This window comes from Rhinolophus hipposideros (genome assembly GCF_964194185.1).
Source record: "Rhinolophus hipposideros genome assembly, chromosome: 24".
NCBI lineage: Eukaryota > Metazoa > Chordata > Mammalia > Chiroptera > Rhinolophidae > Rhinolophus > Rhinolophus hipposideros.
This window is the reverse complement of record NC_138070.1, coordinates 7,694,509-7,712,388: the sequence shown is the minus strand read 5'-3', so window position 1 is coordinate 7,712,388 and position 17,880 is coordinate 7,694,509. Positions and strand designations below refer to the sequence as shown.

Below are 17,880 nucleotides of genomic sequence, written 5' to 3'. Positions count from 1 at the left end.
GGTCAGCGGGGCCTGGGGAGGGGTGGGCGCTGCAGACCTGGGTCTGAATCTGACCCACCTCTTCAGAGCTTGGGCAGGTGGCTCCCCACCCTCGGAGTCTCGGCTTTGCTATGTGTAAGATGGGGTGATCCCTACGGGCTGAGTGGCTGGAGCCCTGACGGACTGAAAGGTAGTGTCTGCATCAGCCCCTGTCCAGCTCTGGTCTCAGAGGACCCATGATTAATGAAGCTGGTAAGCATGGCTCTGGGTCCCCCGGGGCCTGGCTACTAAAGGGCAGCAGCTGGCAGCCAAGCCAGGCCTTGTGGGACCCAACAGTCTTCCCTTACCCCCTCCCTTCCTCTCCCCTCTTCCTTCACAGCCTCCCGCTTTCCACCCAGGCCTGAGGTCTCCTCCAGGACCTTGCTGAACCTGTTCCCTCCACCTGGAAGCATTCCTCAAACCATACAGACCCTTCCAGGACTCCTCTCCCAGGAAGTCCTCCCTCTCTGAGTCCCCAGGCACTCAGTGCCCACGTCACCTGGCCAGAGGCCACCTGTACCTCTCCTAGGAGGCATTTAAACCATTTTCTTACTTGAGCATGAATGCTAAGTATGTGCAAAGTAATATTCTCTGTGTTTTTACCCGAATTATCTCATGTAATCCTCATGACAACCCTCTCAGGTAGGGATGATTCTTATTCTCATTTTACAGAGGAGGGAACAGGCTCCGAGAGGTTAAGGGGTGTGCCCATAGTCAAACAGCCAGCCGAGGGACAAGCTGGAATGAAGATCTCTATCTGTGGCCTCCAGAGTCAGAGGATTTAATTGCTATTCTCATCATATACATCTGCCTTTGCCTCCACTGGGCTCTGTAATCAATTAGGCAGGGGTCCTGTCCTTCTCTATGAGTCCCCAGGACCCAGCCCAGGGCCTGTCACTGAGCAGGCACTACTGACTGTCAACTAAAAGTGAGGATGAATTTATGGTATCAGAAGAGTCTCCTGGAGCCAGAAATGCAGCCAGAGGTCAAAAGGGTGGGTCTGTGGAAATGTAGGCAGCGTGACAGGTGGGAGACACCCATCTATGGATTAGTTGAACCTGAGCCACTATGGGGCAGACCCCACCCTGCCCAAACATGGTCATACTTCTTGTCCCTGCTGTCAGGCCCAGCCCCAGGGGCCTTCAAATTTGGCTGAGAGAGGGTCCCAAGGGGTCCTGTAACTAGGGAGCTGGCCCTGGAGGCCTTTTGGGTTAAACAGGGTGTTCCTGCCATGGTAGAGATCTGACAACAAGCCCCATCGGAACTCTCAAGGGAGAAGGGGACAGGAACTTGCTCAGCCCAGCATGAAATGCCACCTTGTTCTGCATCCCTGAGAACTGTCTGAATGGACTGGGTTCCAGCTTGGGATGTGCTGGCTGTGTGACCTCGGGCAGGTCACTCACCCTCTCTGGGCCCCAGTCTTCCATCTGTACAATGACCTGCCTAGGAGTCTAAATTCTGGCAGTGCTTTCCCTGGTGTTGACTGTTGTGACCCCACCCAGTTTCCAACAGCCTAAGCGTGTCCTTAGACAGGATGTCCCCATAAGGGCAGGGAGCAGGCCTGAGTGGAGCCCAGGCTACCCAGGGAACGATGATGTACGTTTGGGAGATGCTGAAACAAGGCACCACCTGTCACTCTAGCCTGACAGTTTGAGAGTACTGGCACAGCTGTGTTTAGAGCCTTGGGGACAGCCATTGTGGATGGTCCTCAGCCTGGCTTCCCCTAGCCTCAGCTGTTCCATTTATAGAATGGGCAGAAGACTGCCATAAGGGCTCACAGCAGCAGAGGGAGAAGGGAATGGGAGACACCAGTCCATCAAAATGGTGGCCTTTCCCTTTGTCCCCAGCCATGTGAGTTCAGGGAGCAATCTGGAAATTACCTGGGAAGTGGCTAAATCACATCTCTGTCCAGCTGTGGGGAGTGGGTGGAAAGTCTAGGCTCTGGATGAGTCCACTGCCCCAATAGCAGGGGGTGGGGTAGGGGTGGCAATGAACCTCAGGGAAGTTGTGGCCTTGCAGGGGCCACCACTGTGAGTGATCTAAGATCCCATGGACCAGGGTCACCGTATTCTCCCTCCACGTGGGCTCCGGACCTGTTGGGCTTCAAAGGGAACCTCACCCCCTGTGTGGAGCAATGAAAACAGCCCAGCAGGGGAAAGGTGAGGGGGCACCGGCTGAACAAACAGCAGCCCCTGTGGGACCCGGCCTGGCCTCTCGCTTGTGGTCCGAGCCTGACACTTGGGCTTTTTTCAGCTGGCTGCATGACAGGACATGTTGTGTTAGCACTGTGCAAGTGGGTTGGTGCTGGGTGTCTGCAAACACGTGTGCCCCTCGGCACACACCAGGAGGCGGGTATTTCAGTAGATGCCGCTCTGAGCGTGCCATGGTACCAGTGCTGTCTTATCCATACGGGCAGGTGAAAAACCTGACAGGGCCGGTGTTTGGTGAACTGCAGCCAGCAGGCCAAATCTGCCCACCGCCTGCTTTTGCACAGCTCACGAGCTAAGAGCAATTTTTTTCATTTTTAAATGTGTGGGGAAAAAAAGAATAATATTTCATGACCTGTGAAAATCATATGAAATTCAAATTTTGGTGTCCACAAGCAGTTTGATGAGAACACAGCCACATTCACTCATTTGCATACTGTCCACGGCTGCTTTTTTGTCACCACAAGACACTCAGGCAGAACAACAGAGACTGTACGGCCCACAGAGACTGAAATATTTACATCTGACTTTACCGGAAAGTCTGCCAGTTCCAGGTTTAGGGCATTGGCAAAGCTGGGGCACGCTGCTATTCCCCCCAACATGAAAGTTCAGCTTCAATAAACTTATCGAGAATTTTACAATTAGAAACCATAGATAGAAGCGGTGTTCATTTCAGTACACATAGTGAGCTTTGGGTTTGACTACTTTATATTGTGTGTGTGTTGGGGGGAGGCGGAGAAGAGAGAGAGAGAACCATAATCTTTTTAAGATTTAGGATTTCCCACTTGTCTCTCATGCATCCATCCGTAGTGTTCAGCACATGCGAGCCACATGGTGGGTGATTAGTCAGGGTTTATGGATAAAATAACTTTGGTTCTCTCCATCAACCCAAGAACCCTGTTAGCAAAGCAACACACTTGCCCATTTCACAGATGTAGAAACTAAGGCCTGGAGAGGTGAGGGAGGATGTCTGCCTAAGGCTCTTCCCCGGACCATTAACAGTAAGAACAAGATTGACACTGATTGGCTCCTGGGAAAAGTGGGGAGCACACTATATATGACACGTCTGGTGGGGAGGCCTGGTGCCCCTCCCTCCAGCAGTTTTCCGGGCATTTTAGGTCCCTTGCCAGTGCCATCAGTTCCCAGGCCTTCCGCCCTTGCTGGGGGTCTGGGCAGGCTCCCAGGAGCCCACTGAGGGATAAGTAGTTTTTTTCCCTTTTCCGGCAAACAGGGGCAGGTGCAGATTGAGCAGCTCTGGGAAAGGGTGCAGGGAAGTGACTGAAGCTGAACTTCTAGGGGGTCCAGAGAGGCTGAACCATAAATGAGGCACCATTGAGAGTAAGGGGCCTGTGGAAAAGGGGAATGAAGGGATTTGAAGGAGCTGGGAACCCAAGTGGGGGTAGCAGGAACAGCAAAGGGCCCCCGAATGGGGAGATTAAAGACAAAGTGGCCAGCTAGGCAGGGTTGAGTGAGGCTATCCCTGTTCTAAGGAAATCCCAAGCCAGACCCTAAAAAATTTCCCCACCCAGCTAGCTCTGAACCTGCAGAACGCCAAACACCAAGCCAAAGAGAAAACCCACCTCCTTCTGCTGTCAGACCCCTGCCCTCCACCAGAGAAGGTTCCAGGAGAAACTAGAGAGAATGGGGACACAGGATGCCTGGCACTTCTCATTTCTTCGTCAGGGACTCAATGTCTCTCTGGAAGAATGGGCAGGAGGCCTCAAGGGTGACTTGCTCAAAGAATTCAAAACCTTTTTCGTGGCTGTCCGGGCCCTGCTCCAAACTCATCTTGTACCACCTTCCCCATGCTCATGGCACTCCAAACACAATGGACTTGAATGTACACTGTTCTTTCCTACCACAGGGCCTTTCCACTGGCTGTTCCCTGAGCCTGGAACACTGGCTCCTTCACTCATTCTTCAGACTTCCGTTCTAACACCCCTTCCTCAAATTATCCTCCCATGACCACCCCTAGACCAAGTGTGTTTCATGTTCTCAGACCCGCAGCTGAGTATCTGTGAGATTATGCGTTTGTTTACTCCCTGAATCTACTGGGCCCTCCAGCATAGATCCTCCAGTGGTAAACCTCTACTCAGGACCCTGGCTGGCTGGCTCCTTGCAGTATTTAGCACAGGGCTGCACATACAGCCGGAAATCACTAAATAATCGTATGATGGCATGGATGAATGATTGGCATCACCAGTGACTGCAGTCAATGCCTGGAGTTACGGAAACATAGATATAACAGCGGTAAACCATTTGTTATGGATTCGCCTGTGTTTCCATATGTGGTGACCACTCTGTAGGCACCAGGCAATGTTCTAGAACAGAACTTTCTAGAACTTTCTGTGAGGATGGCGATAGTCTGGGTCTAGACTGTCCAATGTGTCAGCCATGAGTCACATGTGGTTCCTGAGCCCTTGAAATGTGGCTGGTGGGACGAGAAACTGAATTTTCAATTGTATTTAATTTTAATGCAAATTTAAATAGCCACATGTGGTTAGTGACTGCCATATTGGACGGCACAGCTGTACAGAGAAGGGACATGTTCTACTGCCTCCAAGGCTGTCACATGCAATCCTGCCATCCAGGGATTCACAGGACGTCTCCCACACCTCCACCAGCTGGTCCTTGGGGTCACACATGACAAGGATTTTTTTTGGCAGCCTCCATGAAGCAAGGACTAACCATCCTCCACTGTCCATCAAGCTTGTCACACAGACAATGACCCAGTGAGATCTCCACGGTGCTGGCACATCTCCAGAACAAAAATGCTGAGATTGGATCTCCCATATTTATCTCCCCATCATCACCTATCACACCACCCCCAAGACAACCACCAAACAGTCATCAACCAGCACCACCTCCAATCCCACAATCAACACGCCCATTGACGTCACCACCAACACTATCTCCGCCATCATTCTCACCCCACCCCAACACTCCCTCACCCCATCACTACCACCGCCATCACAGCACCCCAACACCACCAACACCTGGAGCCAGAGCAGGACACTAAGAGCTTTGGCTCTGGAATTCCATGGCCTGGGCTTAAATCCCAGCTCTGAGTTTAAATCACTCAGCTTCTGTGAGACTCAGTTGCTTCATCTGTAAAGTGGGACTACTACTACTACAATAATAAGACTTACTGTCTGTGCTTGTTGGGGGAAACAATCAAATGAGGACGTACATGGAAAGTCCTTTTACTACGATAATTGAGTGCTAATGCTCTTCTAGGTTCTGTGCTCTGTGAGCACAATTTTATTTGATCCTCACACAGCTGTGTGAGATATGAATCCATTCATTTTACAGTGAGCAAAACTGAGGCTAAGAGAGGTGATGGAACAACAAACACAAGAGGCTGGATTGGAAACAAAGTCTCCACATGGACTAGGCCAGCCTGTCCCTTTTTGGGGAGGTTGGGTCAGCAGACTGGCCTTCCTGCCGTTGCAGGCTCCCTCCTCAGGGGTCCTGGGGGGTCCCAGCATCCCCCCGTGAGAGGTGGTATTGTGGTTGTGATGGTGGTGGTGTCCTTGTCTCCGCCTGGCCTGGCGGGTGGGTAGCGAGTCCACTCACCTGTGTCCTGACGAAACTGGTGCATAGACTGCAGGTCGATGATATAGGGCACCAGCTGGGCATCCACCTGCCCCAGGACCACGGAACCCCGGGCATCCTCCTTGAGCACGTTCTCGATGTGGTGGCACACGGTGGCAGTGTAAGGTCGCCAGCGGCTGTGCTCATTCAGCCACTCCCACACCACCACCCGGGCCACGTTCTGAGGTGGGAAGCCCAGCCCGTTTACCGACATCATGACACCCTGGCCTGGCCGTGACATGGCCGCTGCTGCCTCAGGGGCCAGGACCCCACTCTTTGCTGGCCCAGATCCTGGGGGCCTGGGAGCAGGCAGGGAACTTCCTCTCTCCCCAGGGGGGCAGCAAGAGCTGTCTGGCCTCCTTTCTAACTCCCCCGAGGCCTCAGTTACATGAGTGTGGGGTGGTGTTCCAGGCTCCAAGGCCCCCTCCCTGCAGAGCTGTCTCAGATCAAGGGTGCTGCTCTGGAAAGCAAGTGTCTTTTATGATGGAGGAAACGTTGCTCTAAATTCCTTGCTTCCCTCGGCTCAGAGAAGAGAGTGAGGCAGCTGCTCCCACTCTAGATCCAATCTCTTGCCTGCTGGCCTCCAGTCCTTCCCTGGCGGCGCAGGGCCTGTCACCCAGGAGGCCCAGCCCCAGCCTGCTACTCTCTGCAGCGCCCAGCCAGCCCTCTGCGCTCCCAGCTGCGTCCCAGACCCTGCGCCTGGCTCCAGTGGGCTGCTTGCCTCGTCTTGGGTCCGCCCCCCGACGGCTCCTGCTGAAGGGGGCGTCCCTCTCCCCCTGGTCCCTGCTTCACGGTGTCCAGGCAGGCCTGGGTAGCTGAGGAACGCACGGGGGAGGGGTGCGGAGCGTGCCCCCGGCCCAACGGCTCAGGCTGCAGCTCCCGAGCTGCGAGGGGGAACGAGGGGGGCGGGGGCCCGTGGGCACGCCCCACCCCACTCGTGCTCGCAACCTGCCGGGAGACAAGAAGGGGAGAGGGCCCTTTAAGAATACAGCGCTGCACCCCCTCCCCCTTCCCGGGAGAGCAATCGCTGAGAACAATGGGGAACCGATGGGGGGGGCAGCAAGGGGGCTAAAGGGGGTCGCTTCCCTGGGGGCAGGCCTGAAGGGAGGACTGGGGCTGCGAGCCGATTTTCCGAGGCTCTCGCCTGCGGCTCCTCGTCAGCTCCCCAGCACTCCCCTCCCCCGGGGCCCCCGCCCCGGCAGGGGATGCAGGTGCGCGGGGCTGCGCGGGGCTGCAGGGGCGGCCCAGGCTGCTCCGGGGTCGCGTCACGGAGGAGGCGAAGCCGGGAGCTGGATCGCTGCTGCCCCCGCCCTGGGAGGAAGAGCCCCCTTTCCCCAGCCCAGACCTCCCCACAGCGCGCAGGAGGGGGCCCCCGCATAGCCGGGGTGGGGTCCCTCAGCACCCCGCGCTCTCACCGCCTCTCCTCTGCTCTGTCTCTCTCTCAGGCTCGCGCTCCAGTACCTCCGCCCCCTGGGCTCCCCCCGGAGTGGGAGGGCGCCGCGGTCCCGCCTCCGCGCCCTTTCCCTTCCAGGCCCACGGATGCCGCGCGCCCGGACGCTGGGCTCTCTGCGCGCGGACAGACTACGCCGCCGACCGACGGACGCGTGAGCCGGCTGCCGGACGCCGGGATCCCGCGGGTGGGAGGCGGCCTCCGCCGCGCGCAGGGGAGGGGGCGGAGGAGGAGGAAGGGGAGGAGACAGATCGCGACCGTAAGCGCCTAAGGCGCTGACACGCTGGTCTCCGGGCGCCCCAAATCCTCTGCTAGGCCCACCGGGGACCCCAGGAGGTCTCCTGAACCTACGCAGGGCTCAAGGCACGGAGTGGGGTGTCTGTGGTTCTGCTTGAGTCCTAATCATCCTTACGTTCCTGTTGCCCAGTCCAGGGCCTGGCACACACTAGGTGCTCAATAAACGTTCAAATGAATAAATAAGATCCAGAGATTGTCTGAAGAAAGATCGTAGAGCATTTCTAGGGTAACTTCTCTTCTACCTCAACTATTCTGGGGAGGGGGGGCGAGGAGGGGCTGGCAAGGCCCATTTCAGAGCAGAATAGAAATCATAGAATCTGAAGTGCACTAAAGGGAAGACTGAGGCCCAGAGGGTAAGAAACAAGTTCAGGATCACAGAAGCTTAGAGCAGAGCCAGACGCCCACCCAGGAGCTGATTCTCCTCCCAGGAGCCAATTAGCCGGCCCACCTTCCCAAAGCCCCCACCTGCTCCACGTGATTGGGATAGCAATAGCCTCCTGCCTCCCAGGGGGTGGGGGTGGCGGACCTAGGCCAGGAGGCAGAAACCTTGGGGCGAGGTAAGGGCAGGCCCTCTACCATCTCATTCGCAGATGCCTGTAAACCATAGGTGCTCAATAAATGCTGGATGAGCGTCAGCTGGGTTGAAAGGGATGTAGGTGATGGCAGCAGCTCAAGTGTTAATGGAATGACAGGCTCTCCCTCCTCTGGCAAGCTGGATGCAGCTGAGGACACACATCAGCTGGGAGGGGTGGACCCCCGGGGGCCTGCGGGTGTTTAGATTAGGGAAGATGTAGAAGGCCTCCGGGAACTCCAGCCTGGGCGGCAGACTGGGGTCAGCAGCCTGTTTGGGAGCCTGCCCAGGCCGGCCCACGCTCCTCTTCCTCCCCAGGACAGATGGTGATAAACTAGGCAAGGTCAGAGGCGGGCTGCTCAGGGGTGCTTTCCCAGAACTGAACTCCAGCTCCCCAGTCAGCTGAAGTGACCTCCTCTCCCTAGGCCCCTGCTCTGTCCTGCAGCGCAGTGCCTGATGGGCTTTTCCAGATTGGGTCAATGAGTCTGTCTGCGCCTGCTGCAGACTACGGAGAAAGGCTCTGTCTGAAGGCAGGCCCAGCTCTGCAGTGATAACGCTCCCACAGGATCACTGAGCTCTGAGATTTTAGTCTCCGGTCCACTGATGGCTTTCGGGGGGTGAGGGCATCCACGCAGACCCTCTGCCCCATTACAGACAAACTTCTGTCTGCATTTTTCTGGCAAGAAGGGCCCTGGCTTTGAGAGATTCTTCTCAAAGGAGGCTGTGACTCAAAAGAGTCAGAGTTGATGCTCAACAACCTCATCTTACAGAAGGGGACCTGGGGACCCCAGGGTGAGGAAAAGACGAGCTCAAGGTCACATGGAAATTTAGCAGCAAGTTGGAAAAAAGAACCCAAAACACCAAACTGTATAATGCTATTTAAGGTCTGACTACATGTCACCTCCTCTGGGAAGCCTTCCCTGAACTCATCCCATCTTCCTCTGCGTTCCTTTGTCCGTATCTTGATGTGACACCCTGTATCACAGTTGACCCCTTCAGTGCTGTCCCTGCTAGAGTCAGACATCCATGAGATCAGGGACTGTGTTTCATTCATCTTGCATGGTATGTCTGGTGCTCATTACATGATGTTTATCATGTATTGAGTGCCTATTACGTGCCAGGTACTTAATACCCACTACTCTTCACAAGTGCCCCACAAAGTAGGTACTACAACTGTCTTTATTTTACAGGTGGAAAAAAAATCCTGAAGCAGAAAGAGGTTAAGTGTCTTGCCTAATTTTCCACAGGGAGTTAGTGGCAGCGCTGGGATTTGAATCCCAAACCCTTTTGCACCTCCTACATTAGCATGCTGCCTCTGCTAAAGAATGGCATTCAGCTGAGTGGCAAAGGGATTCCAAGGAGAGGAACGGAATTTGACCTTTAAGGAGCCCACAGTCCTTTGGGGAGATGGCTTAGACACCCGTGGAAAAGCCAATAGAACAATTGCACTCAATCATGAAGACTTAAAAAAAAATTGCACGTACATAGTACATCCCTAGAAAAAGAATCCCAGGATTTTCTCTTCTGTGTGCTTTTATCTTGCTTCCTTGCCACCAGGATTTGAGCTGAGGTCCTCAGTACAATGACATCAAACTGGTAAGACAGGAGATTATTCTGCCACTTTTCTAAACCTGGAGCTGATCATATACTTCGTGAACCTGCATGTGAGGTTCGCTATGCTTTTCTCACTCTTTGAACATCGGTGATTTCAATTCGCCAATGTAATCATGCTTCGTCATCACAATTAGAAACCGGATGATGGCTTTGGGGCATCGCCTAAAGGAACCTGGAGTTTGCCTCTCTTCTCAGTATTGTTGATGTTCTTGAGAGGATTAGCCACGTTCATGTGCTCCATCATGGGGGCATGGAAAGAGGGTGGAAAAAAATAAACTCATTTTTTTGTTCTCTTATCCACCCATCCATCCATCCATCCATCTATCCACTCATCTATACATTTATCGGTGCAAGTACCCTTCTTCCTTCCTTCCTTCCTTCCTCCCTCCCTCCCTCCCTCTCTCCCTCTCTCCTCCTACCCAACTATCCATCTATTCACTCATCTATCTGCCCATCCATCCGTCCCCAAAATACCAGACCTGTCTATGTGCCAGGCACTGGGCTATGTGCTAAGACATAGAGCTAACCAAAACAGCATGGTTCTTGCTTGTGTGTATCTCAGAGTCTAGTGGGCGAGTGAGACACGAATCAGAGAATCACACAAAGTATGATTATAACATTTTTCAAGAGCCATAAAAGAGAAGTTCAGATTGTCTTGTGGGCCTCTCACAGGGATGCCACTGGTTCTCAGGAGCCAGGCAGGGCTTTTCAGAGGAGGTGACATTTCAGCTACTCCCCAAAGGATTCATAGTCTTAATGTGGCTACGCAGAGGAGGTGCAGAGGGAACAGGGATGTGCAAAGGCCCAGTGGTGGGAAAGAGCTTGGTGTGTTAGAGTAAGAGAGGAGGCCAGAGTGGTCCCTGAGATGGAGCAGGGGTGAGTGTGGAGCAAGACAAAGTGGGTAGGTCCACCATGCAGGGCCTTGTAAACCCCAGCATGGCTTTGGGAATTTTATTCTAAGAGCCATGGGGGGCTACCGAAGGGGAAGCCCCACCCTCAGAAACTCTGATTTAGTTGGCCTGGGTGTCCAGGCATCAGTCATTTTCAGCCAATGATTCTTTCCTTTCCCTGGATTGGGGTGGAGGTGGGGGATTGAAACTACGAGAGAGTTGAATTGGCCTGTCTCCAGGTAGTTGGGCTGCTAGTACAAATATGAGCTCTTAGGTCTTGTTTTCGGCCATCCCCTTGTTTATTCAATCAGAAGATGTTTATTGAGCACCTACTATGTGCCAGTCACTGATCTAATCTAGTCCCTGGGGATGCAATAGTGAACAAAAATCACTGCCCTCCCAGTGCTGACATTCTGGGGGGTGGTGGTAGGGCGGAACATAGAGAACAAACAAATAAATAAGTAAAATATGTAGTATGTCACAAAGTGTGTGTGCTCTGGAGGAAAATAGACATCTTAGACATTGCTAGTAGGGATGTGAATCGGAGCCACTGTGTTAGAAAACAGTTTGGCTTTATCTCCTAAAGCTGAGCATGTGCATACCCCATGACCCAGCACTTCTCCTTCAAATTATGGACCCTGGAGAAATTCTTGCCCATCTCCAATGAGGGTCACGGGGAAGAATGTTAACAGGGCCTCTGTTCACAGTGGCCAAAATTGAGAAGCAGACCGAATGCCCATCTGTGGGAGAGTAGATGAATAAATTCCCACGATGAAATATTACACGGAAATCAAAATGAAGGAACTATAGCCACACATCGCAATATGGATGGATCTCTGAACTAGAATAGCCAATGAAAATGTCCCATTGCATAAACACGATGCTTTTTCTATAAAGTTAAAGGCAACTAAAACTATACACACACATGTGCAATAATAAACGATCAAAAGGAAACAGGGGAAGAATAAATACAAGGTTTAGGATGAGGACTATGGTGGGGGCATGTGATGCTGGGGTGGGGGGAACCATATAATTAGATGTAGGTTATTGTCAAAATTCTAGTTTTTGTTTTGGGTGGTGGTTTCAGGGGTGTTTAGTATACTATTAAACTAATCACTAAAAGCTGATGAGAGTGGGTTATAAACCAAGGATGATGATTACCCCATTTTTTTGCGTGTGGAAAACAGGCAGCAAGCAGGGGAGGGGCTAGAGTAAGCTGGGGTGGGGGTGGGTTGCAATATTCAACCCGTTGGTCAAGGAAGACCCCACTGAGGTGATATCTGAGCTAAGACTTGAAGGAGGGAGGTAGTGAATCATGGAGGAGCTAGGAAAGAGCGTCCTAAGCAGAGGGCACAGCAAGTGCAAGGGCCCTGAGGTAGGAGAGTGTTCGGCCTGCTCTAGGAATGGCACGGAGGTCCACGGGCCAGAAGGAGTGAGTGCGGGCATATGTCCTGGAAACGACCTGCATGAAGGGGAGGAAGAAAGCAGACTTAGGGACGGAAAGAGAGAGATGGGGAAGGAGAGCGAGGACCGTCCAGGGTCCCCCAAAGAGCCCAGATCCCGAGTCTGCTTTTCTCAGTGATTTGCGGTTCAGTTTTTATTGGATTCCATGAGACACTTCAGTTTCCTTGAGGTGGTTTAACTGGGTTTCTGTTACTTGCAATCCAGTGAGTCCTTCCTGGTTAAATCACTGACCGTGTGGCCAGACGTTCATAGGCGGGTTTGTTCAGGAGACATTTCTTAGGAGAAAGTGCAAATTGGAGAGGAGAGTGCTGTGCAGTAGAAAACCACTGGGAGATGGGAGGAGACACTGGTCAGCATCGGATGTGGGCATGGAATGGTAACTGGCCCATTCCCTGAGTGCTTTCTAGGCAGCAGGGATTTGATCAAGCTCTATCAATCCTCCCAGGTATGAGTACAGATTTTACAGATGAGGAGACTGAGGCCCAGGGAGGTTATGCCATACACAGGGAAAACCCCAGGTCTGGTTGACCTTGAAGCTCTCGCTCCTGGGACCAGAGGTCTCTGACCCATTTCCATTGGAATGTCCTCTCGTAACCTGCGTAACCTGGGGGCAGGTGAGTCCTTGTCACCTCTCCCTCTTGTCCAGCGCCTGGGCAATCTGGAGGCCTGAGGGCAGCTGGGCAGTGTGGGTACTCTCTATTCAGGACCACTGTGTCTCCAGCACCGAGGGAAGGGAGTCAGAGAAAGAGGCTGGGACAGGGATGTGGCAGGAGCGTGGTACAGCTTGGGGGCTAATGCAGAGCCAGTCTATCTGGGAAAGGGGGCGGGAGGAGACAGGAGCTCTAACTTTCCCTAGCATCCTCGTGCTGTTTTCCCCTCTGGAAACCACCACTGCAATGAACCAGGAGTGAGTGCACAACGCCCCCTGGTGGCCAATTTGGGGGCCATCGCTCCCATGTTGGAGGGATTTCCAGGTAATCTATTTTTATTTTTATTGTAGTAAAAGCGCATAGCATAAAATTTACCGTCATAACCGTTTCTAAGTGTACAGTTCAGTAGTGTCAAGTACATTCACATTGTTGTGCAACCAATCTCCAGAAATTTCTCATCTTGCAAAACGGAAACTTTATGTCCATTAAACACTAACTCCCCACTCCTCCATTGGCAACCACCATTCTACTTTCGGTCTCCATGAATTTGACTATGCTAGATACTTCATATAAGTGGAATTATCCAGTATTTGTCTGTTTTTATTGGCTTTTTTTCCCCACTTAACTTCAAGGTTCATCCATGTGTCAGAATTTCCTTCCTTTTTAAGGCTGAGTAATATTCCACAGTATGTATGCGCCACATTCTGTTTACCCTTTCATCTGTTGATGGACCTATGGGTTGCTTCTGCCTCTTGTCTATTGTGAATAATGCTGCAATGAATGTGGGAGTGGAGTGTGTGCTTTGGAGGAGGACAGTGGTGTTTGGATGGGGACAGGGGAGTGGGTTTGGTGGCTGTAGTACCAGGAGACAGGCCTTAATTCCCAAGGTGGGGTGGGGAAGGACATTGGGTACCCAACTCACCTGGGGGAGATTTTCTCAAGTAATAAGACGTCTGGAGGTAGGCACATCCTGTTTGTATCAGAAATCATACACTATTTCTTTTGTGTCTGGCTTCTTTTACTTAGCACCATTTTCCAAGGTCCATCCATGATGTAGTGTGTGTCACTGCTTGATTCCTTTTATGGCTGAATTATATTCCATTGCATGGATAGACCACAATTTGTTTATCCATCTGTTAATTCACCTTTTAGCTACTGTGAATAATGATGCTATGAACATTTTTGTACAAGCATTTTTGTTCCAGTGCCTGTTTTCAATTCTTTGGGAGTATATACCTAGGAGTAGAATTGCTGGGTCATATGGAAATTCTATGTGTAATTTTTTTGAGAACTGCCAAACTTTTTCCATAGCAGCTGCACCATATTGTGATCCCACCAGCAATGTACAAGGGTTCCAATTTCTTCACATCCTCTTCAACACCTATTTCCCTTTAAAAAAAAGTATAGCCAATCCAGTGTGAAGTGGTATCTCATTGTGGTTTTGATTTGCATTTTTCTAATAACTAATGATGTTGAACATTGTTTCCTGTATGTACTGGCTGGTTGTGTATCTTCTTTGGAGAAATGTCTATTCAAGTCCTTTGCCCATTTTAAAATTGGGTTTTTCTTTTTGTTGTTGGGTTGTTGGAGTTCTTCCTATCTTCTGGATTTTAAACCCTTATCTGCGTTGCAAACATTTTCTCCCATCCTGTGGGTTGTTTTTTCACTCTCTTGACAGTGTCTTTTGAGGCAAAAAGGTTTTTAATCCTAATGAAGTCCAGTTAATTATAGTTCTTTCTTTGGTTGTTTGTGCTTTTGGTGTCATATTTAAGAAACCAATCCTAAATGCAAGGTCATGAAGATTTTTCTCCACGTTTTCTTCTATAGTTTTATAGTGTTAGCTCTTAAAATTTGGATCTTTGATCATTTTTGAGTTAAATTGAGTATAAGATAAGGGTCCACGTTCATCTTTGCATGTGGATATATAGTCTTCTCGGTATCATTTGTTGAAGAGACCATTGTTTTCCTCCATTGAATGATTTTGGCATCCTTGTTGAAAATCAATTGACCACAGATGTGAAGGTTTATTTTTGGGCTCTCAATTCTATTCTGTTGGTCTATATGTCTACACTTAGGCAAATACGACACTTTTTTGATCACTATAGCTTTGTCCCATGTTTTGAAATTGGGACATGTGAGTCCTCTAACTTTGTTCCTCTTTTTAAATGTTGTTTTGGCCGTTCTGGGTCCCTTGAAATTCCACATGAATTTTAGGTTTAGTTTTTCCATTTCCGTAAAAAAATACTATTGGGATTTTGATAGGAATTACACTGAATCTGTATATCGCTTGGAGTAGTATTGTCATCTTAATATTAAGTCTCTTATGAATGCAGTTCCATTTATTTTTGAGGCTCTCCTGCCTTAACCTTTTAATAGGGCCGTCTTAAAAGTGGGAATGCCTACAGAACTCAAAGACTTAAATCCCAAAGTGGTCCAATCAGAGGTCAATGGAAAAGACTGGTTTCTGGAATATACAGCATAGAATGGTTTCCGAAATACCACAGTGGATTCATTCAGTGCGTCTGTCCAATGCCCCTAGGCTTGTGGGAAGCCGAATTAAAAACAAAGTTGTTTTAGAGCCACGGGCTGGCTTTTCCTTCCCTGCTTCTAGTGTCGTGTAATGATCACTACATGGAAATAACATTGTTTCATGATGCCTCATTGCATGGACCACGATTCAAAACGAACCTCCCCCTCTCCCCTAATCACATAACAATGGCTTTCAGCACCCCTCACCATTTTCTAGGATTTGTCTGCTTCCTGCTCAGGCTAATTTCATTCTCTCGGATACCACAAGATGGCAGCAAGAGCAGGGCTGCAAAGAGCAGAGAGCTGGAGTAGAAGATCACGCACAAGGAAGAGAAGGAGGGAGACTCGGGAGAAGGAATGAAAAGGAAGGATGAGGGTGTGAGCCGGGCAGATGTAGCTTTGTGTAGTCCCACCCGTGTTGGGCCTGGGCTACTGACTCTGACGAGTGCATAGAGGGTTGTTATGTTCTAAGTAAGATTATACATGAAATTGTTAGAAAAGCAGTCTTTTCCCTTAGTAGTGGGAATGGAGGAAGCAAGGGGGAAAGTAGGGATTGCAGAGAACTCTTTCCCTCTCCTTCCCTCCCATGGGAAGACAGAGGGGGAAGGCTCACCTGCAAGCTAGGAAGGGCATTCTCATCTGAATCACAGGTTTTATCGTAAACTGGTAGCCTAGTAAGTAAACTTGTGTCCCGCGGTCTGGGAGCCATTTTAGCAAATGATTGAACCTGAGGAAGGGCATGGGAAGCCTTGATTTATAAGCTGTTGGTTGCATGTACTGGAGGCATGGAAGTGTGACTGGCGTCCAAAGGGAAGGTGGGGGTGATCTGGTGGGACAGCCCTTAACCTGTGGGATGTGACACTAACTCCAGGTAGACAGTGTCAGAATTGAATTGAGTGATAGCAACCCGCCCTCCCCCCGGCCCCCAATCTGGTATCAGGGCAGAGAAGAAAAACAGAGTTTTCCCTTTCACACAGCAATTGCCTTCCCCGGACACAGGCTGGGCAGGCATGGAGCGACCGTGGTCCTGCAGTGGGGGGTGCTGGTCCCCCAGTGGGCCTAGTCCTCGAGCTGCTGACCCGCCCCTGGGAGACAGATACTGCCAAAACAAATTACCGCACATCTACTGGCTGAGAACAGCGCAAGTTCATTATCTCACAGTTCTGTCGGTCCGACGCCCAGCAGGCCTGCCTGGTTTCTCTGCTCTGGGTCCCACGAGTCGGAAATCAAGGTGTTGGCTGGGCTGCCATCCTTACTGGAGGTTCTGGGGACAGTCTGTTTGCAGGCTCACTCAGGTTGTTAGTGGTAAGCAGTCCCATGTGGCTGCAAGACTGAGGTCCCTGTTCCTTTGCTGGCTGTCAGCTGGGGGCGGTTCTCAGCTTCAAGACGCTGCCCACAATCCCCGACTCTCCGCCCTTGGCCTCTTTAAGCAACAAGCAGCTCAAGTCCCTTTTCTTCAATGGAATCAGTCTGACTTCAGGTGGGAAAGATTCTGTGCTTTTAAGGGCTTGTGTGACTGGATTGGGTCCACCTGAATAATCCAGGACCCTCTCCTCAATCTCAAGACCCTTAATTTAATCACATCTGTGGAAGTCCCTTCTGCCACGTAAAGCCACATTGTGACAGGTTCTGGGGATTAGGGCATGGACATCTTTGGGAGTGGTGCTGTTATTTGCCTAACACACCCCTTGTTGCTTTCCTAGGCCTCCTGTGGGTTTGGTGGCATTTTCCTTCCCCCATCCGATCTCACAGCAGTCACCTGCTGGCTCTCTCATCCTTCCATTATTCTGGATGTCACCATGGCCAAACCTCAGGGAAGGATCTCTTTTCCAGAACGCTCCTCCCCCGCCCACTGAGCCTTTTCCCTTCTGATGATGGCTTCCTGTTCCGTCAGCTGGAGCGTCGTCGCCCCTCAAAGCACCAGACGTTCTCCTTGCAGTTCCCGGCCTGGCCCTACAAAGAAGGGACAGTGTTTGGATGGGGCATCTCTCTGAGGAAATCCATCCAAGGGGGACATGCTGGTGCTCAGGTGGAATCCTCTCGGTTAGGTTGGGTCACTAGGATTCTCAGATTCCACTCCCTGGGCCCACATTTTCTCTCCACATCTGTAGCTCACTCCCGGTGGGCCCAGGCCAGTGAGCACAGGAAGAGCTTTCTTCACCTTTTCCTTGTCTGAGGTTCATCCCAGGCACTGATGCCAAGAAATAGAACTAAAGAGTGACATTTTGCCTGCTCAGGTGTGACCAAACTCAGCTGGAGAAGCCTCAGGTCCGAGCAGCTGAAACCCTCCAGCAAACAGGCTCAAGATAATCCTTTTAGCCATAAATTCTCCCCATTGGGGGCCTCATGTGTGGTCTGCCCATCAAATTCTTCCCAAACTCCTCCTGGGCCACTGGCCACTCGCAACATGTAGCCCTGCTTCTACTCATTGCTTACTTTCTTTGAAGTAGGCGGGGCGTTCGTTGCCAGGGTAACTGGGAATAGAACAGGGGCCTTGGAACTTTACTTAAACTCCATCTCATTGGATTCTTGCTCTTGGCTAGATTCATTTCCCTTTGTGGTTGTAAGAATGCACACCCTTCCACATTTCTGTCCT

At 51.2% G+C, this 17,880-nt stretch overlaps 1 protein-coding gene across 1 annotated transcript in view; it reads right to left on the bottom strand.

Annotated features, from left to right (window-relative positions):
* Nucleotides 1-7,407, bottom strand: part of DTX1 (deltex E3 ubiquitin ligase 1) — a 35,139-nt gene extending 27,732 nt beyond the window's left edge. Inside the window, exons 1-2 of the mRNA XM_081037290.1 lie at nucleotides 7,235-7,407; nucleotides 5,802-6,767 (exon numbers count right to left, since the gene is read on the bottom strand). Of these exons, the coding sequence (XP_080893416.1) occupies nucleotides 5,802-6,060 (259 nt within the window). The 5' untranslated portion in view covers nucleotides 6,061-6,767; nucleotides 7,235-7,407. The remainder of the gene's footprint in view (nucleotides 1-5,801; nucleotides 6,768-7,234) is intronic.
* Nucleotides 7,408-17,880: the final 10,473 nt, after the last annotated feature.